General features: G+C 45.4%; 1 protein-coding gene across 6 annotated transcripts in view; it reads left to right on the top strand.

Moving 5' to 3' along the window:
* The window catches only part of TRRAP (transformation/transcription domain associated protein), a 175,689-nt gene that overhangs the window by 39,752 nt on the left and 111,793 nt on the right, over positions 1-24,144 (top strand). For 2 of the 6 annotated variants that reach the window (XM_033166486.1, XM_033166484.1), the window contains exons 31-44: positions 1,615-1,683; positions 7,788-7,841; positions 7,984-8,004; positions 9,423-9,542; positions 10,114-10,233; positions 12,229-12,393; positions 13,286-13,467; positions 14,467-14,665; positions 15,903-16,031; positions 16,426-16,692; positions 19,924-20,130; positions 23,026-23,184; positions 23,305-23,439; positions 23,618-23,728. In XM_033166486.1, coding sequence (XP_033022377.1) covers positions 1,615-1,683; positions 7,788-7,841; positions 7,984-8,004; positions 9,423-9,542; positions 10,114-10,233; positions 12,229-12,393; positions 13,286-13,467; positions 14,467-14,665; positions 15,903-16,031; positions 16,426-16,692; positions 19,924-20,130; positions 23,026-23,184; positions 23,305-23,439; positions 23,618-23,728 — 1,938 coding nt within the window. Of the gene's footprint in view, positions 1-1,614; positions 1,684-7,787; positions 7,842-7,983; positions 8,005-9,422; positions 9,543-10,113; positions 10,234-12,228; positions 12,394-13,285; positions 13,468-14,466; positions 14,666-15,902; positions 16,032-16,419; positions 16,693-19,923; positions 20,131-23,025; positions 23,185-23,304; positions 23,440-23,617; positions 23,729-24,144 lie in introns of all 6 variants that reach the window. The other 4 variants (XM_033166485.1, XM_033166483.1, XM_033166488.1 and 1 more) reach the window with 3 other exon arrangements.

The following is a 24,144-nucleotide window of genomic DNA, read 5'->3' as shown; positions in this document are numbered from 1 at the left end:
ACAAGGAATCTTTAACTGTGGATTAATAGGGTGTCGGATGTGGGGTGGCAGGAGGAAGCTGGAGCATGTGAATCTTCAGTTGGAAGCTGAATGTGAACTAGTTGGCTGTAAAAAAAGTGCTGCTAAATTGAAATGAAAGCATGCCCCCCTTTTAAAAACAACAAACCACAAAATGTCAGGCTACTTTGGCAAACATTCATAGACTTGACAACTTTATTTCTAATGCCATAATAAATATCCAGTATGCATGAACAAGAACATGTCTTTAACCATTAGAATCTGCTCCACCTTGTTATTTATGTTTGATGCTGTTGTCCAGTTGTGCCAAATAAAATAACATCCAAGGGGTTAACAGCCACTAGCAACCCAAAAACTGGAACTGGGAACTTGCAGCTAGGCTCCTAAAGAGAATCGGCAAGCCAGTCTCTCTGACCTCACCCCCACCTCCAAATTTGGTCTGTTATATGTAGGATGTTACTGCTGCCACCTCTTGCTCAATTTTTGCAGCTCAAATGAGCTCTTCCAGCACAGCTTGAATACTGCAATGTCAAGGGTAGCTGGAGGTGGATTAGTAGCAGAGGTAAAATCCTGGCCAGGGACTCTTTTCAGTGGAGGTTCTAGTCATAGGGGCTAGAGGCACAAACAGAATACACCAACTGGAACAGAATCCCTGTTCCTTGCTGTTCTGCTTGGGCGTCTGTCTTTCCCTTCAACCTTGGAAAAACTTTGCTGGCTTTGGGTGTGTGTGTGTGTGTGTGTGTAAAATTACTTATGTGAGCCTTTTGCAGTACAGTGGTACCTCGGGTTACAGACGCTTCAGGTTACGGACTCTGCTAATGCAGAAATAGTACCTCGGGTTAAGAATTTTGCTTCAGGATGAGAACAGAAATTGTGGTGCGGCGGCAGTGTGGCAGCAGCGGGAGGCCCCCTTAGCTAAAGTGGTACCTCAGGTTAAGAACAGTTTCAGGTTAAGAATGGACCTCCAGAACGAAGTAAGTTCTTAACCCGAGGTACCACTGTATTACAAGAACTTAATGCTAAGCTGAAGCTGATTGGTCTGAGATTTGTGGCCCCTGAGTAGCGGCATGGCTGGGTGGCAGGCACTGAACTGAATGCTTCCGCTCGACTCCACCGCTGCTGCCCTTGCCACCCACCCTCATCCCTTCTTGCACCAGGCACAATGGGGAACTTAGATGTGACCTTGTTCACATGGCATGGCGCAGCTGGAGACAACACGTGTTTGTCATCAAGCTGGAGGTTTCTTCATGGCTTTAGGATGTGGGGCTTGAGGTGAGCTAAGGCTGCTCATTAGAATGAGTTCCGCAACAGGGAGCATGCAGCAATCTTCTCATAGATTCCGGTGGGACAAAAGATGTCATTGACTGCTTCTACCTGGGCAAAAATGAAAAATGCCTTGGCTGCAAAACCCTCAGCGTCTGCAGATAGCAGTCTTGCCTCCTCACTTAACTCCCCCCCCCCGAAATGAATACAATTTCAGCGTGCTCTAAAGTATTATACAAAGTTTATTTATTGTAAATAATTGCATGGGCCATGCTTAGCTAACAGAGGCTGTAGAAAGTGGGAAATAACTCTCGATATTGGATTCCCCCACAGCAACACCTGCGTAAATGGATGGAAGTGGTAGTTATTACACACAAAGGAGGACAGAGGAGTGATGGAAATGTAAGTTGATTCCGTTCTTTTTCTGGGGCATGAAAAGCCAAAGCAAATGGGTTGAAATGTTGGGGTGAATGTAAACGCTAGCTGTTTCCTTTCAGCGAACTACATACCTGCTTGATGATTGTCTTTGTGTGTGTGTGTGTGTGTGTGTGTGTGTGTGTGTATGACAGACAAATTCTTATGCTTTTACAGAATTGTTATAGATGATGCTTGGTGTTCACCTACTCTGTGGTAGCCACACTTAATCTTGTCTTTGTGGGACGCTAGCTGCTGAATTTTAAGTGTGGAGGAAGACCTTAAGAGTGCACCTTGTTGTAGGGTGAATTGAGCTTGTGCTTTCTATGAAAACTGTTGGTTGCACCCCTAGTGATTTCACTGGCAATCCATCCCAGTTCATTGGATTCAACAAGAAGCACAAACACTGTCATTAACAGAAATCCATCCTTAAGAAAAACACCTTGACCTGGTAGAGATTTCCTCCCACTCAAAATCAATGTTACTGGATGTTCTTATTGTTCCATGTCTTTCGCAAATGAGCAGCATGTACCATTCTCTCATCCTTTTCTGCAGGCTAAATCTTTGTGTGTTTGTGTGTATGCAGTACATGAAATAATTGTTGGAAATGAAAGCAAGACTGCTATTGGAATGAGATTGCAAAGAAAGCTGGGGAAATAATGCTTAAAAGTCGAGGCATGTTCACTGTTGTGCCATCAGTTTTCTTAGGTATTATTATTGTGTTGGATGTTAGGGTTCATCAGGTTACAATCTCTAGTAAGTACTAGCTTACTGGTACTTAAAAGTTTTCAGGCGTTGTTAATTTCTTGATTTTTCGTGTGTGTGTGTGTGTGTGTGTGTGTTTGTTTAATTCACCCAGGAGCTTCATTGGCACAAGACTTGGTGAATAAGAAGGAGTTGGGCCAACCCCCCCCCTCTAATGGTGGGCTTTTGTAGCCTCTTTTGTCTAGTAGTAGTTGTGCAGTAGCAGCAACTCGCTCTGAACTACGTGTGCTCTTTCATGTAAACGAAAAAGTCCTGTTGCAGACTCTTAATGTTTGAATATACATATTTATCTATAATTCATTCTTTAAAAGGGGGGAAAGAGGGAAGAAGCTTGACAAGGCAGTGTCCGAATATGGTTTCAGTCTGAGTGTGAACATTTGGCTGTTGTTAAAAGCATTGTATGTGGTGATGTGGGAATACAGGCGTGGTAAAACACCATTAGTTATTAAACTCTTAGAAAGGACGCACCACCTTTTGAAGCATTGCTGCATTATGCGCTAGGCTTGGCATCTGGCCTGTCTTTCGAGACCCCTGTGCTTCAACTCCCAAGTATCACACAATCTATTAAGCACTGTTTGAAATCCCCCCCCCGCCCTAATATACCTGCAAGGCTTTAGGGAAACAGGAACTTGGTAGTTTGCCCCAACAGAGTCCAGGGGGTGCTGCTGGATGAGGCTAAAGGTCCATATTTTCTAGCATCCTATTTCTCATGGTGGCCAGCCAGTTGCTTCCAGAGAGCCCACAAAGAGGATACGAAGGCAGTAGCCCTCCTACATTATTCCTCCCTAGCAATTGATATTTCCAAATCTATTCCCTCTGAACCTGGTGTCCTGTATAGCTAGCATGGTTGATACCTGCTTTTCTGGTGGTGGCACTTGCCTGCAAAGCTGGCGTGTTCTTTATTTGGCTGTTCACTTTGTGCCAGGGGTGGCCCACATGGTCCCCTGCAGATGTTGCCAACTCACCATATGTGACCATTGCTAACTCTTGCTGGGGCTGATGGGAGTTGTAGTCCAACACATCTAGAGGGCGCCATGTTGGCTACACTTGGACAAGCCTAGCATACATGATCTAATCATGTTGTAAAGGGCTACCACAGGTAAGTATTCTTTTTCCTGTAGTTGGCGGCATAAATGCTTGCCTGAGAGTGACTTCCTGCTGCCTCAGGATGGCTGTAATCTGGGAAACGTTAGCAATGGTAATTCAACTCATGTTGGCTACATAGACTGTCCCATTCCTTTATATCTGGCAGTGTGCAAACACTTAAAAACACACACTCTTCCATACATCGCAGTAGGTGCAACTGCTGCTAACAGCCAGATTTAACAGATCCACTTGCCATGATGAGGGTGGCACAACCCTCTGGGGAGTGTGACATGCAGCCAGCTGCCCAGGGAGGAACAGGAAGCACTCTTAACCAACCCTCTGACTCTGGAGCTGGAAAGGCAGAGGGGGAAAACTGGACGCTCCTGCTTGGAGATGCTTCAGGGCCCTTTGTCCAGTGGTGTCCAGGCAACCCTTCTCCTGCCAGATGTCCTGTTGGGAAAGGCCAATGGTGGGAAGGAAGGGTTGGGTGGTGCTGCTCAGGGTACCTCTTAACCAGCATTGCCCAGTCAGCTACCCTTCTAAACAGGAAAGCCCAGCAGTGTGTGTGTGTGTGTGTGTGTTTTTGTGCTGGGTGACATTACCTGGGGTGACTGAGAAGCTTTGCCCAACCTGGCGTGCTCTCCCCACATTTCTGTTTGGTAGGGGAGAAGGGGATGCTGGCGCCTGCAGCCTTGACCAGCAAGGCCACTCAAAAAAACCGCAGATCCCCGTTAACAGCAGGGGCTTTAATCCTGCAAGCACTCGCCCACTGGAGTTAGTCTGGCCCAACAGCCAGTCTCAACTACTGTTAAAATGTGGAGGTGTGTGGCAGAGCTGTTCTGGGCATTAGCATTTGCCTTGCTCATGGTGAATTCCTCTTCCTGCCCTAACAGCTATTGGGAATCAGCTGTGGCTATCCTAGTAAGTTTCCCTTCCTTCTGCTGCCACTAGTGTTGACTCTGGGGGAGAAGTACCGTATTTTTCGCTCCATAGAACGCACCGGACCATAGGGCGCACCTCATTTTTAGAGGAGGAAACAAGGGGAAAAAATATTTTTCTGGTTTTCCTCCTCTAAAAGCCCTTTTTTGTGTTGTTTTTTTTTTTTTGAGGATCAGCTAAAAGTTTTGCAGCTTTTTTTGCAAAGGGAAAAGCCCTGGGGTTTTCCCCCCGAGGATCAGCTAGGTTTTGCAGCTTTTTTTGCAAAGGGGGAAAGGCAAAGCTCCTTTTGCAAAGGGGGAAAAGCAAAGAGGAAAAGCCCCATTTTTATGAGGTTTAACTCACATTTCTGAAAAATCTTAAGGAAAGGGAGCCATTTCTACAGTTTCCAGACAGATAATCTAATCAGCCAGTCACATGTCCTGGGGAAACAAACAACCTCCCTCTGCAGCACATTCAACAAAGGAGGGCGGGGCTGAAAGGGAGCCGGGACTCTTATCTCTCTCCCGATCTCTTGCTGATCAGCTGCTGAGCCGGGTCCTTTCAACACTCCCTTTTCTCTTTGTAAAATAAAAAGCATGATCCTCTTTTGGCCCCTGGGCAATTCAGCTCCAGGGACCACCATTCGCTCCATAAGACGTACAGGCATTTCCCCTTACTTTTTAGGAGGAAAAAAGTGCGTCTTATGGAGCAAAAAATACGGTAACCATTTTGAGAGGGGAAGTGGGGGACTGGGCACTGGACATGGGGGTGTTCCTCTTGCCCCCCCCCACAATGAGGTGAAACGCAAGTATATTTTAAGTGCTGCTCCGCCGTATCCCTCATGGTTTTGTGTGCAAAATTACTGCTCCATGCTGTGGACAGAGAAGAAGTGGCCCGGGGTTGCTTCATTATCGTGAGAAGTCTAGCAAGCGCTTTCCCTAGCCTTTCACTTTCAGCCTTTCCACTAGTTCTTCAAGTGGAGCATCCCTCTGGGAGTTCCCCCAAAGTCTCAGCATCTGAAGGAAAGCCCACCCTGTTTGCAAAGCAATAGAAATGCTTCACTTTCAGGAAAACGTAACTTGAAATTTTAAGAATGCTGTTCTTCCTCCCACCCCCCATGTGTGTGTGTTTTTGTGTGTTGGGGCTGACTTTACCCAAATCCTTAATCTCCTTTCATACCAATTAAAAACAACAACAACAAGGTTCTTTATTGCTTTAATATGTATCTGCCTGCAAGAGGTTTGCGTTCCCCATGCTAATTAAGCCGTGCTTCATGGCTTCATAGATTATAAAGCTGGCACTGCTGTATTCGATACTGTTGACAGCATGATCATATGCATGCAGCCATTGTGTTTAGCTGCAGGCATGCGTTAAGAGTGTCTCCTTCAAATCGGCTAAAAATGGATTGTTTGTTTTATTTGTCACTTTTTCTCCCAAGGAGCTCTCAAGGCCCATTCTCCCTATATTGTTCTCACAGCGATCCTCTGATGTAGGTTAGGCTTATGGCTGTGCTTGAGCAATCACACCTGAGCTTCATAAGATGTGATATGAACAAGCTTTATTCCACACTATGGCTTTCCTCCTTCCTTCGTGTAAGCCAGGGATTCACCACCTTACTAGAGTCTTCTGCTACACTGAAACCAAGAAACTATGGTTAATTGTTTCCAAACAGGACAAAGTATTCAGTGAATTGTACCATGGCTTCATATCTTGGCTTACTGGGAAGCCTTTAACTGTGATTTCCTGGTTTGGATGTAACAAGAAGCTAAAGTTAACTAAAGACTTCCTGGCTTATGCAAAGGGAAGAATGAAGCAACTGTATGCAGGGGCGTAGCAAGGGGGGCGGGGGTGGGTGGTCCGCCCCGGGTTCCATAATGGAGGGGGTGACAAATTATCAAGGAACAATTTTTTTTGAATATTTTTTTTTTGAAAATGCCTGCTCCGAAGGTCTTATCTTACTATACTAGGGATTATATAGCTATATATGAAATTTCATGCATATCGGTTAATATCTTGACCCTCCTCCACCAAAATAGCTGTTCACTTGGCTGTCGTAAAGGCTGAAATTTCAGTTCAGAGAACACTTTACTGTTCCCAACCCTAACCCTGTGGAAAGCCATCTAATTAGACTTTAATTTGATTTTGAGATGTTTTTAGGAGGTAATTTAATTATTGTTTGATTTTTATACCAATGTTATGTATCTGATGTTAGCCACCCTGAGCCCGACTTTGGCCGGGGAGGGTGAGATATATAAAAAAGTTTTTATTATTATTACTTGTTATTATTCCTTTGTAAGAAAATATGAAATAACTAAACCATTTTTGCGGGGGGGGGATCAATGGGGGGGACAAGAAATTGTCTGCACCGGGTACCACCTGACCTTCCCATGCCTCGGGGGGGGGGCGACAATTTTTTTTTTGCCCCCGGGTACCAATTTACCTTGCTACGCCCCTGACTGTATGTAGCACTCATATCTTGTCTAATTCAGCCAATAGAGCATCATCCAAACTTAGTCAGTGACTAATGTGCATTTTGAGAGAGTCCCCCCCCTCAGGCTGTTTGATAAGCTGCCCTTCAAACCTCAGAAGACCCTTCTTTCATCCTCTAACCATTCACAGGCATTTTATGACCTCGCCATGACTTCTGTTGAGAAGGTGGTAAAAACGTGTGCCTGTTCTCTCCCCGGTGGAAATGCTACTAAGCACTGTTGTTAATTATTGTGACGCACATCAGTTCTACTAGGTTATCCCCAAAACACCCCTTAAAGTTTCGTTTTAATTTTCATTAAAATGGTTTGCGAGAGTAATCAAACAGCAAAATACAATAATGCAGTATGATGTAAAAACATCAAGATCCATAAGATAAGGTTCCACTCGCTCAGTTGCTCACACATTTTTCACCTGCTCAAACACACCCATAGCTCAGTCAGTCTGCCTCAACACCCGTTTGCTCACACTTCCACTCAAAACACACTTTCCCTCACTCTCAACAATTACCTTTGCTCATCACCCCTCTGGGTACATACATTATATAGAAATGCCGTACCAAGGGTATTGTTCGTGATTTCGGTTTGTTCTGTTCTACTCTATTGAGCGTTGAAAGGTGGTTTGTTTTTCTGTTGTCTCCGTGGACATTGCCTGTCTGCCAAGATAATCTGAATGCCGCCTTCACTGTCTTGTTCATCCCTTAATATCCTTCCTCTTCCTCCTTGTGTGCAAGCTTTAAATATATATATAGATATATATATGGGAAGTTGTATGTATTCAGTGTGTGTACAAACAGCCAAAACAAAAAAAAAGATGCTTTTCCTCCCCATCCTCAGGAGAGTATTTCCGAGTGCGGGAGATGTTCCTTGTCTCCATTCTGTCAGTTTGAGGTGAGAATCTAACCCTACTAAAGTCAGTTTCTGACTCTGCTCTGAAGCACAGCATATACACTTTTCTTTTGCATTTACGTTTTTTTGTGGTTGTCGTTGTTGTTCACGCTGTGAATTTTTGTTTTGTTTTGTTTCGGTTCAGCCTGCCATGGAAGGGGTAGAGGTGAGAACTTTCAGTGGAGGTGCCAGGAGGTTCTTTGTTTTTGGGTTTCGTTTCGTTCCTTCGTCTCTTTCTTTCTCTCTCTCCTTCTCCCCCTCTCTCTGTTTATGGTTTGTTTTGCTATGGTTTGTTAGCTGTATTTGTTATGTACTGGGCGAAGTGCATTGTGCCTTGAGTGCAGTGCTGTGACTTGTCCTCTGTTGTTTGTCTGTGGCGGAGTTGTATGAGTAGTATTTGCTGTGACCTGTGGAAGGACTTACAAAGCATGTTTTCTTTTTTTTCAAAAAATATATATGAATAAATTAGGAAGTTTTCGGTGCAGTTTCCCTCCCTCCCTGTACATACGTTGAGTGGAAACCTTCTTGAGTTGCTAACATCTAAAAGGAACAGATTTCAAAGCAAAAGCTGAGGCCCCACTCCTAAGTCTTAACCTCTGGCGGCTGTGCAGGCCTCTCTGTTCAAGTGGAGGAGACTCGTGCTTCATTCAGTTCAGGAAATGCAACCACCTTGCTAGACCTAATGTACTGTGTGTGTGTATGCATGCACGATTTCTTGCCCCTTTTCCTTCTGTGGTGTTTGTCATAACCCGGCATAAGAAACTATCCAAATGTTCGACGGGAAGTTTGCTGCATTGGGTCTGTGGAAGAGCTCGGAGGGCGGTGGCTGATGACCTTTGGGGCTGGTGAGGCAGAATGCAGGGAGTCCGAACCATAGGTGGAAGAGAGCCAATGGTAGGCAGAGCCAGCTGTTTCTAGTTTCGCCCCCATCCGCCTCCCTGCTAACTTCAGCAAGGGCAACATGGAGGCTAAGGAAGAGGAAGCTGGCAGGAAATGCTATGATCTCCTGGACTGTTTGTAACTTAGGAGGCAGATAGGTCGAGGCTGGATGAAGGCAGACTGAGGTTTGTGTGGCAGTGCCCTGCTTGCCCCAATTGACCGACCTCTGCTGTAGGAGGATAGAGTTGAATTTTGAAGTTGCTAGCCCATATGAATTGAACTCTGATGCAGGCCAAACAGAACTCTTCCTTTATAGTTTTGTACAAGCCAGCTTTTAGCAGCAGCTTTTGCCTTTTGGAGAGAGTCACGCAGTTAGTGTGCCCAACATTGGACATTCACAAACCTCCATACCACTGTTGTCATACCATTTTTTAAAAAATAAAACAAAACCCCAAAGTATTAAAGTTGCACTATTGAAGCAAACTGAACGATCTAGCCACCCGTTGCCCCCCTCCCCCAGAACAAAACAGCTATCTTACGTGCCCTGGGTAAGTAGTTGTTGTTTTAACTCCTTGCTTTGGTTTGCCAGCCATGCTAACACCTAGAAAGGGGAATAGAGGTTCCCATTAGGATCCGTTGTGTGTTGCATTCGAACGCTGCCTTAGAGTAAATGGATGCTTGCTAATGTTTCCATTTTGTCTGTAGGAAATGAAGATTTGCTCAGCAATTATAAACCTATTTCATCTGATCCCAGCTGCTCCTCAGACACTCGTTAAACCCTTACTGGAAGTTGTGATGAAAACAGAACGGGCTATGTTGATAGAGGTAAAATGGCACTTAATTTCCTTAATTGCTTCTGCTCTTCCATTTGTAATACTTGCTTTAATTGTGTTTTGAATTGTTTCAACTCCCCTGTGGGATCCATTTGATTTAAAACATTGATTTGTGGACACCCCTCTTGTACTCCACTCCATTTTTAAAAGATTTTGGAACTAGTTCTAATGGATTTTCAAGGTTCAAATGTGTGTGTGTGTGTGTGTGTGTGTGTACACACACATATACATACATCCATACATAAAGTGGAGGGAGATCAAACTTGTGGTCAGATTAGAATTACATGAAGAACTATAATGTGCCGCTGCAGCTGTATAGAAATGTTTTGCTTAGTCTGCCCTTGAGAGAAAGGGCCAGATATTGTGGCATTTCAAACATTTCCCCACTAAAAACACTGAAGGTTCAGACATGCTGGAGAGGAAATCGTAATTTTAGGCTCGGGGGTTTTGCTGGCATGTTTGCAGTCCTTAGAAAAGCATAACCCAAGAGTGCAACCCTAGCTGCCTTGAACTTGTCCGCATGCTAAATGAAGCTTCTTTTTGTCTGGGATTTGTTTTCGCAGGCTGGCAGTCCGTTCAGGGAACCATTAATAAAGTTTCTGACGCGTCATCCATCACAGACGGTTGAGTTGTTCATGATGGAAGCAACCTTAAATGATCCACAGTGGAGCAGGATGTTCATGGTAACTCATGGTGTTTTGCTTTGTTTGATTGACTTTCAATGCTGCTGGATGATCAAGGTGATTGCAAGTGTAAGATCTTTCTCTGCTGTCACCTAGCAGCAGCCATTGGGCTGCAGGAGAGGAAAAGAAGGGAAGCAGGGCTATTCCGTTTTTTTTTGTTGGCATCTGTCTGTCTCGAGAAACAATGGAGTGCACCTCTGGGGGTGAAGTCAGACTGCTGTATTAGTAGCACCAAAGTGACCTTCTCAGGGAGCAAGCTTGGGCTATGTGTATGGAGTTCCTGGGCTGCCCAGACCCCCTCTTGGCCTCACTGATGTGTTCCAATCGAAATCAGAGCAATGCACCAGCTTGGCTGCAGGAGTTGCCGGAAGGAGGTGTACAAGGCACCATCCCAACCATCTTAGGGCCTCCACTCCATATATGTGCAGGGTTTACTCCTTAGCCTTTTATTCTCCTGAAGATACCTCGCAAGGCACTAGAGGTTTAGGATCAGAGTTTTCCTTCTCCTAGACACTCTACCTTCCCACGTTGTTGAGCCCCATGCAACAGCAGCCAAACTCCAAGAAAGTGCTTTGATTGGTTGGCTGTTCCATCGACTCTGCTGATATTCTACAGTGGTACCTTGGTTTACGAACTTAATCCATTCCGGAAATCGGTTCTTAAACCAAAGCGTTCTTAAACCAAGGCGTGCTTTCCCATAGCAGCAGGGGACTCCATTTACAAATGGGACACACTCAACAGGAAGGGAACATGTTCTGTTTCCAAGGCAAAGTTCACAAACCAAAACACCTATTTCCGGGTTTGCAGCGTTCTTAATCCAAGTTGTTCATAAACTAAGCTTTTCTTAAACGAACGTACCACTGTATTTTGTTGGTTGCTCACTTGGCCAAACTGTGCTCCTCACTTTACAGTGTTGCCAAAGCATGGCCTATGCAAGCCACAGATGCCTGGGGCAGCTCCCCGGTAACCATTGTATCCTACTTTGCCTTGTCTCCTCCTTGGCCTCCTACACAGCTGAGGCAGAAACTTCATCATTGGCTGTCACTGTGCACCTCATATAAGAGCAGGACAGTTGCTGGGGAGCTGTCCTCCCCTGGCTCTTCCTCTGCAGCTAATCTGGGCTGTCCGCCTACTCTCTCGCCTGCTGGGCAACGGTTTGTTGTTTTGTCATCATGCTGCAGTTCTCAACGACTGCCTATTGAAGGCTATGCAAACTGCAGTGTGAAAACATCCTTACAATTTTATTATATAGTAAGAAATATAATTACAGTCATACCTTGGGTTATGGCCGCTTCAGGTTGTGCGTTTTCGGGTTGTGCACCGTGCCAAACCTGGAAGTACAGGAACGGGTTACTTCTGGGTTTCGGCACTCGCGCATGTGCAGAAACACTAAATTGCGCTTTGCGCATGCGCAGAAGCGTTGAATCACAACCCGCGCGTGCACAGACACGGCACTGTGGGTTACGGATGCTGCGGGTTGCGAACGTGTCTCCCGCACGGATCGCGTTCACAACCTGAGCATCCACTGTACCAGCATAAAGAAAGGAGGGAGCAGCATAAAGGAGGAGATGTAGGGAAGGGAGTGTACAAGTGAAGAATTAGAACCATTCTTTCATCTTTCTTTGCTCCATTAGCGTTTTGTTGTATCAGGACTTGGACCTGATCAGGACCTGAAGTCTGCCCACCTCTCTAGTTCAGTCTTCCTAATCTGGTGCCCTCTAGATATTGTTGGACTCTGGCTTCCATCAGCCACAGCTCGCATGACCAGTGTTTTAATGATGGCAGTTGCAGCCCATCATCTTCTGAAGGGCACCAAGTTTGAGAAGACTGATCTAAATAATGTATGGTATTTAAGTAACTAATTTTAAGCGTAAGATTGTTCAGATATAGCTGATACTGCACCCATGTATAAAACTGCACAATGTATGTTGCTGGCAGACTTCTGAAACAATTCCTTGCCCTCATCAGAGTTTTCTTTTATTGTTTCGAAACCAGAGCTTTTTAAAACATAAAGATGCGAAGCCACTGCGGGATGTTCTGGCAGCTAATCCAAATCGCTTCATCACATTATTGATACCCGTCGGTACTCAAGCAGCTGTTCGCCCTGGCTCTCCCAGCACCAGCACCATGCGCCTTGATCTCCAGTTTCAGGCTATCAAGGTATGGCATTCCACCCACTGAATTGCACTAAATAGTTCACACCTGCACTTTCTGTTTCGGTTTGAGATTTGTGGAATCTGTCCAAGAACAATTCCTCCTTGGTGTATTTCAATGGTAGTTCTCCCCCTACTCCTCTGTTTGTCCCATCAATCTATTCCTAATCCTTTGTTGTTGTATTTGCTAGCTAGGAGTGCCTGGTGCTGCCCAGGAACTTTAAGAAACCAGAACATACTGTGATTTTTAAAAAATATATAATGCAATTTATGCGTTTGGACCCGTCATGAAAAAAACTCTGGTGAAGTCATAGGAGTGCCATTTTTTTTGGTCCACCATCTTGGTTCAGAATGGCACCTGGCCTCCAAATGACAAGGAAGACACCCTCCTCCAGAACTCTCATGCTGAGTTGAGTGATGATATATTGACAGGGAGCTGAACATGTGCCAAAAAACACCAAAGTCACATTTTGGTCCACCATCTTGAATTAAAATTGTGCCTGGCATCCAGATGTTGACTAAGTCCACTGCTGCCTCCTCAGGAACCCTCCTGCTGGGTTTGGCAGTGATACCTCAAGAGGCATCTGAGTGCTTAGAAAACAAATAGACAAACCGCTTTCCAAAATATATAGTAGATTGGCAGCACTTTTGTGTGTGTGTGTGTGTGTATCTGACCTCCTTTTGAAATTCTTCTAAACTGGATACACTCCTGTATTGCTCCCTCCCTCTCCCCCACCTTCCTGCTTTGATCCCGTTTCCCTTATGGTTTGAAGAGATGAGAGCAGTTCTTAATGTCTTTCTCCAGAACTACTGAAAAGGAAACATTAAATGGACATAACTAATAACCCGCTTAGGGCTATTTAAGTACCGCGTACATGTCCTTGCTTTTGTTTTGACAGATCATAAGTATTATAGTGAAGAATGATGAGTGCTGGCTGGCGAACCAGCATTCCTTAGTGAGCCAGCTCAGGCGAGTGTGGGTCAGCGAAGCCTTTCAGGAGAGGCACCGCAAGGAGAACATGGCAGCCACAAACTGGAAGGAACCAAAGCTTCTGGCGTACTGCTTATTGAATTACTGCAAGTATGTCGATCTGCGAATGCTGCTGTGTAGGCCAGGGATGGAGAACCTTTCATGGCCAAGAACACCGCATTCCCTTCTGGACAACCTTCCAAAGGCCACATGGCAGTGGTGGGCGGGGCAGAGGCAAAAGTGGGTGGAGCAATCGATGCAAATATTACAAGTGGCTCATTTCTGCAGATGCTCATCCTTCCCTTCTCTGTCCTCAACCTAGACAAGCAAGAAGCATTGCCAGAGTTCAAGGACACATTCCAATCAGGCCAAAACACTCAGGGCACGAAGCGGGGCTAGCAAAAGCTTTGTCCCGGGAGAGTTCCAAGAGAGAGAGGGCTGGAAGGCTGTGCTTGGCCCCCAGGCGTGCAGTTACTGGTCTAGGCTAATAGCATAGCTGTCAACTTTTCCCTTTTCTTGCGAGGAATCCTATTCGGAATAAGGGAATTTCCCTTTAAAAAAAGGGAAAAGTTGACAGCTATGTAATAGCAATTCTCTGATTCTCCCAAGTGCCAGTCCTTATGCAGCCAAAATGGTGTCATCGTTGTTCCCTGGACAGCTGGCCAAGCTGTCTGGGGCCAATGAGGGTTGGGATCCAACATCTGGAAGGCCACAGGTTCCTCATGTATGCTCTGGTTAAACAGAGGCCTCTTAGGTAGTTGGGAAGCTAAGCTGACTTCACTTTAGCTCAGGTGTGGGGAAACCTTTTGCCCTCGAGTTGTTGTTGAGCTACAGCTACTATCAACTCTGACCATTGGCCATGCCTGCCGGGTCTGATGGGCGTTGTAGTTCAGGAACAGCTTGAGGGCCAAGGTTCCCCACACCTGAGTTAACAAGTGATGGTGAGAAAGGAGAATGCTGGGTTAGCTGGGCAGCTGGTAAGAGCTAGCTTTCTTTGTAAGGTCTCCATTGGAAATTTGGGTGCTTCAGCATTATACAGAGCGCATATTTTTCAGAACTCCTTTCTTAGCTTGATGTTGCTTAGCCTTTTATAATTTACTTTTTCCTTAGGCGAAATTATGGTGACATAGAGCTGCTCTTCCAGCTTCTCCGGGCCTTTACCGGCCGTTTCCTCTGCAACATGACTTTCTTAAAAGAATACATGGAGGAAGAGATTCCCAAAAATTACACCATTGCCCAAAAACGGGCACTCTTCTTCCGCTTTGTTGACTTCAGTGATCCCAACTTTGGAGATGAGCTTAAAGCCAAGGTAAAGCAAATCATTTAAATGAAAACGGGTTAGTATTTTTAGGTTCCATTTCCGTGGGCAATGCAAGTTGCTTGCTTAAATGTCAACAAGTTTGATAATTGGAAGAACTTGTTCTGTGAAAATGCCAAGCCTAAAGAAGAGCAGTAATGGGTGAAGTCAACAATTATTCAACTTCCATTTGATTGCCCCGATTCTTGAATATTGACATACCTGTTTGCCTGCAGCCTTTCTTTTTTGGGCAGAAGAAGCTTAATTTCCAGAGGGATTCACAGTGACTCTTGGTACTCATCAGTCATAGTCCTGCCTGCTAAGTTTACAATTATCTGGCACTTTAGAAGAGGACATGGAAGCTTCCTACTTGCATTGTTATGCGTTAAAAAACCTTACCACTGAAATGTTGATATAATTCAAAATTAACTGCCCTGGTTGTTACTGTAGTATATTTGCTGTAAGCATAGTTGCTTTGTTTCTGTATATTTACTTTGAAGCAAAGGCAACCGCTTGTTTGGTGCCAAAGACCACAATAAAAGCATAGAAAGCATAAGAGATCTGCAACTGCTTTGCTAATTTGGTGGCACATAATGAACTTCTCTTGCACATACAGTGGTACCTCAGTCAAAACAAAATAGAATAAAAAGTTCCTTCCAGTAGCACCTTAGAAACCAACTAAGTTTGTTCTTGGTATGAGCTTTCGTGTGCATGCACACTTCTTCAGATAACTCAGGTTACATACGCTTCAGGTTACAAATGCTTCAGGTTACATACTCCACTTAGCCAGAAGTAACGCTTCAGGTTAATAACTTTGCTTCAGGATAAGAACAGCGGCAGCGGGAGGTCCCATTAGCTAAAGTGGTGCTTCAGGTTAAGAACAGTTTCAGGTTAAGAACGGACCTCCAGAAAGAATTAAGTAAGTAACCAGAGGTACCACTGTAATTTGAACGAAGAAAGTGGATATCAAGGAGTTAAGCCTTAGTTGGCAGAAGCCTGATACACTTGGAGAGTTTTCTCCATAGTAGTTGAGGTTCTTAGTTATCGGTTAGCATCAGTCATCAATTGCTTTTAAAAGCACTATTGTAACTTAGAATTGCGGGGAGAAGAGGCCTTGATTGTTACATTTCATTGATTTTTTTTTATTCCTTTTATTGTGAACCACTTAAATCTTTTTAGGGAGGAAGACCAGGACAGAAATCATTCAGAATAAACAAATAAAGGATTTCTTTTTTTTCCTGATCTGCAGGTTCTGCAACACATCCTGAATCCGGCTTTCTTGCACAGCTTTGAAAAGGGAGAAGGTGAACAGCTTCTGGGGCCCCCCAACCCAGAAGGAGATAACCCCGAAAGCATCACCAGTGTATTTATAACAAAGGTAGTTCAGCCTAAGGAGGGGGAAAAAGCAAACAAACCCAACCTGGGTGTTGGGTTGTTGGTGGTCAAGTTGAGATCAGTAAGGACTATCGTTTGTTTCCAAGGCAAGGTCCCAGCTTCAACAGGAAGCCTTTGTGGCATTTCCTGGTGTGGAGATTTTCTATCGCCAGCCTTGGGTGGCTGGAGACATTCCATTACTTGGAAAACCTTTGCTGTCTTGAGAAATTCTCCAGCCCTTTCGGGGTCTTAAGACATAGAATAGCCATGCACAAAGCTGCAGGTTCCCAGTTCTAGCCTTGGTAGCCCCTAGCAGTAGCTCCTGGTGAATTGAGCCCCTTGCGCTTTGTTTGGCGATGCATCCTGAAATTCCTTTCCTTTTCCTGTTTTGGGGTCAGGTACTTGATCCAGAAAAGCAAGCTGACATGCTCGATTCGCTCAGGATTTACCTCTTGCAGTTTGCCACTCTTCTCGTGGAGCATGCGCCGCACCACATTCACGACAACAACAAGAACCGGAACAGCAAGCTGCGGCGCCTCATGACCTTTGCCTGGCCCTGCCTGCTCTCGAAGGCATGCGTGGATCCAGCCTGCAAATACAGTGGACACTTGTTGCTAGCACACATCATCGCCAAGTTCGCCATTCACAAGAAGATAGTCTTACAGGTAATGTGTGTGTGTAGATTCATATTTGAAACGTGCCCACAATCTTTTTGTGTGTCCCTCCCCCTCATTCTTTGAAACTGGACATTGGTTAAGTAGCCATGTTAAGTGGACATCATAAGATAAGATTTCTTTATTGTCATTGTACAGCAAAATTGAATGCCATCCCATAAAAGCAAAACAAAAAACACAATTTCAGCTGCACATACATACACACCCATCACAACTCTCCAAGGTCATATTATCTAGTTACAGCATTTAAGATCGGGGTCCCAATCGTCTTCTAAATGCGGCCCACGGACGGTCTGGAAATCAGCGTGTTTTTACATGAGTAGAATGTGTGCTTTTATTTAAAATGCATCTCTGGGTTATTTGTGGGGCATAGGAATTTGTTCATCCCCCCAAAAAAAATATAGTCTGGCCCCCCACAAAGTCTGAGGGACAGTGGACCGGCCCCCTGATGGAAAAGTTTGCTGACCCCTGTTTAAGATGGTTATAGCTCTTCGATAGAAACTGTTTTTTTAAAATCTATTTGTTCTTGATTTAATTGTTCTATATCTCTTGCCCGAAGGCAGTGGTGCAAAAAGACTATATCCAGGATGAGATGGATCCTGTAAAATATTATAAAATAAAAAATTCCTTCCAGTAGCACCTTAGAGACCAACTAAGTTTGTTCTTGTTATGAGCTTTCGTGTGCATGCACACTTCTTCAGATACACTGAAACAGAAGTCCCAGACCCTTAAATATAGTGAGGGAGTGGGGAGGGGTATTACTCAGAAGGCTGGTGGGAATGGGTGATCAGCTGATAGGTGTGGAAAACCTGTTGACGACTGCAATTTTTACAGGGTCTTACAGGGAAAGGCAAGGGGTGAGATGGCTTTGTCATGTATAATGAAATAAGAATCCAATGTCTTTGTTCAGACCAGGTCTCTCCATGGTTTTAAGTTTGGTGATTAATTGCAAAATATTGTTTACATTTTTAAGGCAACGGGAACTGTATAGTTCTTCCAAAGATGGAAGAGGATGACCAATAATCTTTTGGGCTGTGGTTATGACCTTCTGGAGCACCTTCCTTGCCAAAGGTCCAGTTAGCTCAGCATCCTTTTCTTACGATGCCCACTCAGATGCCTGTGCAAAACCCTTAGGCAGGAGCTGAGCTCAAGAGCACCTCACCTCCTGTGGTTTCTAAAACTAGCATTCAGAACCACTGCCACCTGCGGCCATGGATAACCTTGTCCTCCATGAATTTGTCACACCCTGTTTTGAATTCATCTAAGTTGGTGGCCGTATATATGGCTACATACACACCAAATACATTACAACAATCATAATTTTATTATTGCCCCAGCAACTCCAGGCGGCTCCCAACAAAATATTAAAAGCACAATAAACACTCCAACAATAGAACTTCCCATTGCAAAGCAGCCTTCAGAAGCCTTCTAAAAGTCATATAGTTGTTTATCTCTGACATCTGATGGGAGGACGTTCCACAGGGCGGGCGTCACTATACTGAGAAGGTCTTCTTCGTTGTTCCTTGTAACTTCACTTCTCACAGTGGGGGAACCGCCAGAAGGCCCTCGGAGATAGGTTTTTTTTTTTTAATGATTCATTTATAGACCACCCTTCTCCTAATTAGGACAGGGGTGGGGAAGAGTGTTAGCTACAAACATAAAGGCTGGTGGGTTTTGAGATATTCACGATGATGAGAATGGTGGTCAGTTTATACTGTTTGTGCAGCTTTCAGACGAGTGGGCCAAAGATAATGTTGTGATGATGACAACTCTGTGGACAAATCCGTTCTTCCAGTTGTATAACCCAGGGGTCCCCAAACTGGCCTCGGGCCAGTTCCTCTGGTGCCGATCGCGTGGAGGGCGGGGGAGGGCGTGCCCATATGCATGCACACTTGCTTTTTGCGGCATGGCATGGCACCGGAAATAGCTTGTGCGCGTGTGCATGGGCCTCCGCAAACCCGGAAGTGCACTGGAAATGACGCTTTGTGCACAAGCTATTTCCGGTGCCGCTCCGCCCCGGAGATGGGCAGCCACGCCGCGCCGGTAAGAGCGGGTGGCGGCACCGGCGGGGGTCCTCGGGGGCCGGATAATTTCCTGCAGGCCTTAGTTTGGGGACCCCTGGTCTAACCCTCCTGGACAAGTGTGTTTTGAAAATCATAGTACAGGTACTTGTGGTTGGAGGAAGATTCCAGGGAGCTGGAAAGATCTTGGAGTAGACACTCCAGTACATGGGAGGATGGAAATAAAATGACTGTTCCTCTATTATATTGTCCGCCTGGTAGTTTTACAAAAAGCGCCAAATTATCAATTATACACAGTGGTCTTTAACTGGTCTGGACCCAAAACCCACCTCTGACCTACAATCGTACCACATGGGATCCACTTTCATATTTGCACTTTTGATTTATACTTAATAATGCACATTGTTAACCCTAAAATGTGAGTTCGCAGAGCAGTGTAGCTTAGCATTACTACTAAATGAAAAGCGGTGGGTTTTTTTTTTTTTTGTTTTTTTTTACACTTAACCTTAGCCGAAAGGCTGAGAAGCTATTGATTTTGCATGCTGGGAGAAGTTTTTTAGAAAGCCACAGAAATACACTGGAAAGTGAACAGGATGTCCCCGCTACATACAGAGCTCTCTCAGGATAGATATAGGAAGGTGGGCATGTAATTGGCCAGAAATATGTGTCTTATGAAAAAATAGTATGTTGCAGCATTCATATAAATTGATAAAACGTGTGTCTCATCAGAGTAACATATCTTGGCCCAGACACAACATGTAGTAGTAATAGCAGTAGCAGCAGTAGCAATAATAATAATAATAATAATAATAATAATAATATTTATACCCTGCCCACCTGGCTGGGTTTCCCCATCCACTCTGGGTGACTTACAGCATATATAAAAAACATTTAAAACTTCCCTAAATGGGGCTGCCTTCAGGTGTCTTCTAAAAGTTATGTAATTCTTTATCTCCTTAACATCTGAAGGGAGGGCATTCCACAGGGAGGGCGCCACTACTGAGAACGCCTTCTTTGGTCTAGGTAGGCTTAGTTGTAATCCAACATGGCAACAGCAACATTGGCACACTTCACCTGGTGTAGCCTCTCGACTCAGCCGTGGGTCCAGACCCCCCTGGTTGAAAACCTATGGATTGTAGTACCTTTATTTCCTTTTCTGGGTTTTATTTTATACAGTTGTTTGTGTTATCCTCCTCTTCAGGTGTTTCACAGCCTCCTGAAGGCCCATGCGATGGAGGCACGAGCCATTGTCCGGCAAGCCATGGCTATTCTGACGCCAGCAGTGCCTGCCCGGATGGAAGATGGCCACCAGATGCTGACCCACTGGACAAGGAAAATCATAGTGGAAGAAGGTCACACCGTTCCCCAGCTGGTGCATATTTTGCATTTAATAGTCCAGCACTTCAAGGTATTTATCATTATTATTTATTAAAATGCTCTACAGCCCTCCATCTGAAGATCACAGGGTGGTTTACAGCATAGAAACACAAAAATACCTACGAAAACAACACACCCCACCAGCACAGTTTAAAAGGCCATGGGTTGTTTAATTAATCAAAGGCCCAGGAGAAGAGGAATGTTTTTTTCTGGTGCCTAAAGGTATGAAACAAAGGTGCCAGGGCGAGCCTCCCTGTGGAGAGCATTACACCAAAGAAATCCTGCTCACCAGGGGACAAGGTTGAAAACCGCACCTATCCTGCCCCACCAGTTCTCTCCCCCCCCCCCGTCTGCCATCACTGGGCTCCTCCCCTCTGAGGGTTATAAGCCATTGATTGGGAGGGGACTGGGAACTTGCAGCCTCTCATCCGGTCTGATTACTGGTTGAGCTCCTTCTGAGCAAGTGGCCAGTCTAAAAGCTTCTTCCTCACACAAAATTGATTAACAGTGTAATGAATGGATACGATGCCAGCCATAATGTTCTCTCTGTCTCTTACTAGGCATTAAGATGCGTGCCGCCAACCCCCACCCCAATATGCCACAAAGTGGTCGTGCAAAGGGTTGGCCTTGACCCAAATAACTTCATCAGTGGTGTTTGCATGGCATAAATTTTCAGTGCACACAGAAACCCTCTGAGATGTTCTTAAATGCCAGAGAACACAAATCAAATTTGGAGTGGCTCGTTTCAGCACAGAACACTTCATAAGGGTACTTTGTGTTGATTTTCAGGCTGGATTGCCTCTGAGGGCCCAGGGGAGTAATTTTGGTGCAGGACGAGAACTGTTGTGCTCTTGGTCCAGTGAACACTCCCTCTCCCAGCGTTTCTGGTCATTTGGAGCTACTGCGAGAGCGCTATTGTCACTTTAGAGTAATACCCCAAAGGTTTGAGCTGTTTGTGGGCTCAAGAGAGAATCGCAAACCTGAGATGAAAGTGGTCTGTAATCCATTGGCCAGAGGTGCTTACAGTATACAAACTAGAAAGCTTGGCTTTTCTCTTCCTTGTAATGCTCTGGCCCTACTAGGTTTCAAAGGCACTGGCGGAATCAGTGTGTCCCTAGGCCTGCTTTGCACAGCTTGAACTGAGGAGGAAGAGTTAGATGGCTCCCAGCTGCATAACCTGTAAAGCATATTCATCAGCTTAGTTAGAAAAATCTGAGGCTCCTGGACTGAAAAGCAACATTGGCCCACACCTGATGAATACCTAGTTGCCAACGCTGTTTAGCACAGGAGTGGGGAACTTTGTACACTACAAGCACAACTTTGCCTCCTGTGCAACCTACCTTCCAGTGGGCAGAAGGATGGATGTCTCTCTTACCTTTACACAATATGCTACATTACAGCCATGAACCCCTCCCCCTGCCCGCAAGCAAGCAGCATTATCAGATTTCAAGGGCACATTCTGGCCATTCAGGTGGTGTGGTGCAGGGTTATTCAGAGATTTGCTCTGATGGGTGTCCCAAGGCTTGGAAGTCACTGAAATGTGGTTGTTGTTTTTTTGTAACTTGGAAAATATCTCTGGTATAATTTCTGAGCGTATATCGGATTCCTGTATGTCCCAATGTCATTGGAAGCACAACGATGGGGTCCATATCTAATTCCTCCACCCTCCCAGGAACATATAGATTACAGTGGTGCCCCGCTAGACAAATGCCTCGCTAGACGAAAAACTCACTAGACGAAGGCATTCGTCTAGCGGGAGGCTTCCCTGCAAGACGAAAAAGTCTATGGGGCTGCCTCGCAAGACGAATTTTTTTCGTCTAGCGAAAACCGTGGTTTACATTGTCGCTTCGCTAGACGAGAAACCCACTAGACGAAAATACTCGCAGAACGAATTATTTTCGTCTAGCGGGGCACCACTGTACATCTTTTTCTCAGCCCCTGTATTTACCATTGATTTTGCTCCAGTGACAGGAGAATGGAGGAAGGGAGAGAGAACTCTCTTCCTTCTTAATTCTGAAAGATAAATCATATTTCCAGAAGGTATGAACTTTATATAGGGAGATAACCATTGTGACATGCTCTATGTGGGGCTGCCTTTTAAAAGTGTTTAGGAACTTTAACGGGCTCAAAGAGCCACAGACAGATCGTGGACTTGGGCTGGTTCTAGGAAACATATGACTCCCTTGTTACGGCAGCTCTACTACTGGTCTGTTTCCAGGCACAATTCAAAGTGCTGGTTATGTCCTAGAAAGCCCTATGCTTGGGGGTGGGGGGCTTTCTCTCGGTCCTGCCACCCTCAGAGGATGCTTGGTAGGGATGCAGGAGAGGGCCTTCTTGGTCGTTGCTCCCTACTTAGAGAAATGGGGTGAGCTCCCGTTGTTCGGTCCCAGCTCCTGCCCACCTAGCAGTTCGAAAGCACGTCCAAAGTGCAAGTAGATGAATAGGTACCGCTCTGGCAGGAAGGTAAACGGCGTTTCCGTGTGCTGCTCTGGTTCACCAGAAGCGACTTTGTCATGCTGGCCACATGACCCGGAAGCTGTACGCCGGCTCCCTCGGCCAGTAAAGCGAGATGAGCGCCGCAACCCCAGAGTCGGACACGACTGGACCTAATGGTCAGGGGTCCCTTTACCTTTACCTTTACCTAGAGAAATTAGATTAACTCCCTCCTTGCTGTCCTTCTGCTGGCAGGTGAAGTCCTCCTTATTCTAGGAGGCTTTTGGGAACTGATTGCTTTTAATGAAATGACTGGTGCCATGTTGTTTTCATTGTAATTATGTGTGTTTAACTGTGTTTACTGATTCCCCCCCCCCCCTATGTTTTTACCTGTTCTTATTTTATCTGCAAGCCGCCTTGAGTCCCTGTCAGGTAAAAGGCAGGGTATAAATATATATGTTTATATCAATAATTATGGGGGAAATTTCCACAGGTTTACTATCCGGTGAGGCACCATTTAGTGCAGCACATGGTGAGTGCCATGCAGAGACTGGGCTTCACTCCCAGTGTTACTATCGAGCAAAGGAAGCTGGCTGTGGACCTGGCAGAAGTGGTCATCAAATGGGAATTGCAAAGAATCAAAGATCAGCAGGTAAGAGGACTCCAGCTGTTTCGTTGTCTGGTATGGAATCCTTGGCCTTTCTATAGAAATCCCATATTGAGTTCAATTTCTTTGGCTCTTCTTTCCTCTCTCTCCCCACCTCCCCAAAAGCCGGATTCCGATATGGATCAGGGTTCCAGTAGCGAAGGAGCCAGTTCCGCCTCATCTGCTGTGAAGAGGGGGCTTTCGGTCGATTCAGGCCAAGAAGTGAAGCGGTTCAGGACTGCGACGGGGGCAATAAGTGCAGTAAGGGTCACATTCCCCCCTCCCCTGATTTCCTTGCAGACAAAATTCAACTATACCTGTACTTGTTTTCATATCTTCTTCTCGGTGAGCTGTGCATGTTTCAACAAGGACGCAGCAAATTGCTGTGCCCTTTTCACGTCAAATGTGCTTTCAGATGTTCTACTTTATTCTTCTTCAGGTATTCGGACGCAGCCAATCGCTGCCTGGAGCTGATGCGCTCCTTTCAAAGCCCATTGACAAGCAACACACGGATACGGTCATCAACTTCCTCATTAGAATTGCTTGCCAGGTACTGTGCACTTCACGTTCAGTATGATTTGCTTGATTGGTGTGAAAAAGACAACACCACTGCTCCATTGAAGGGAGATCTGCAGGGTTCCATATGCTCTTCTCCTCCCTTGGACTTTTCATGGGCAGTGTGGAGTAGGACTTCTTTGCAGGCTGCAGAATGCTTTGCTTCTCATCCCCACTGGGATGCCTAGGATAGGAAGGAGGCGATGAGAAAGACTAGGCCGGGGAACTGTGTGTTAGCATTTCATTCCTCCTTGCTGATTTGTGACTGTTAGATCACACGTCTGTGTTTACTTTCCAGGCTTGGGCAGCCTGAGAACGGAAGCTAGCCTTATCTCTTCCACTCTGTTGTGTTTTTGTACTTTTTACTTTGTGTTCTCTCTCCGAGCTGAAGTGAGAGGAGGCCATGATCAC

Source organism: Lacerta agilis, chromosome 13, assembly GCF_009819535.1.
Source record: "Lacerta agilis isolate rLacAgi1 chromosome 13, rLacAgi1.pri, whole genome shotgun sequence".
Lineage (NCBI taxonomy): Eukaryota > Metazoa > Chordata > Lepidosauria > Squamata > Lacertidae > Lacerta > Lacerta agilis.
This window is presented reverse-complemented; position numbering and strand designations above follow the sequence as displayed.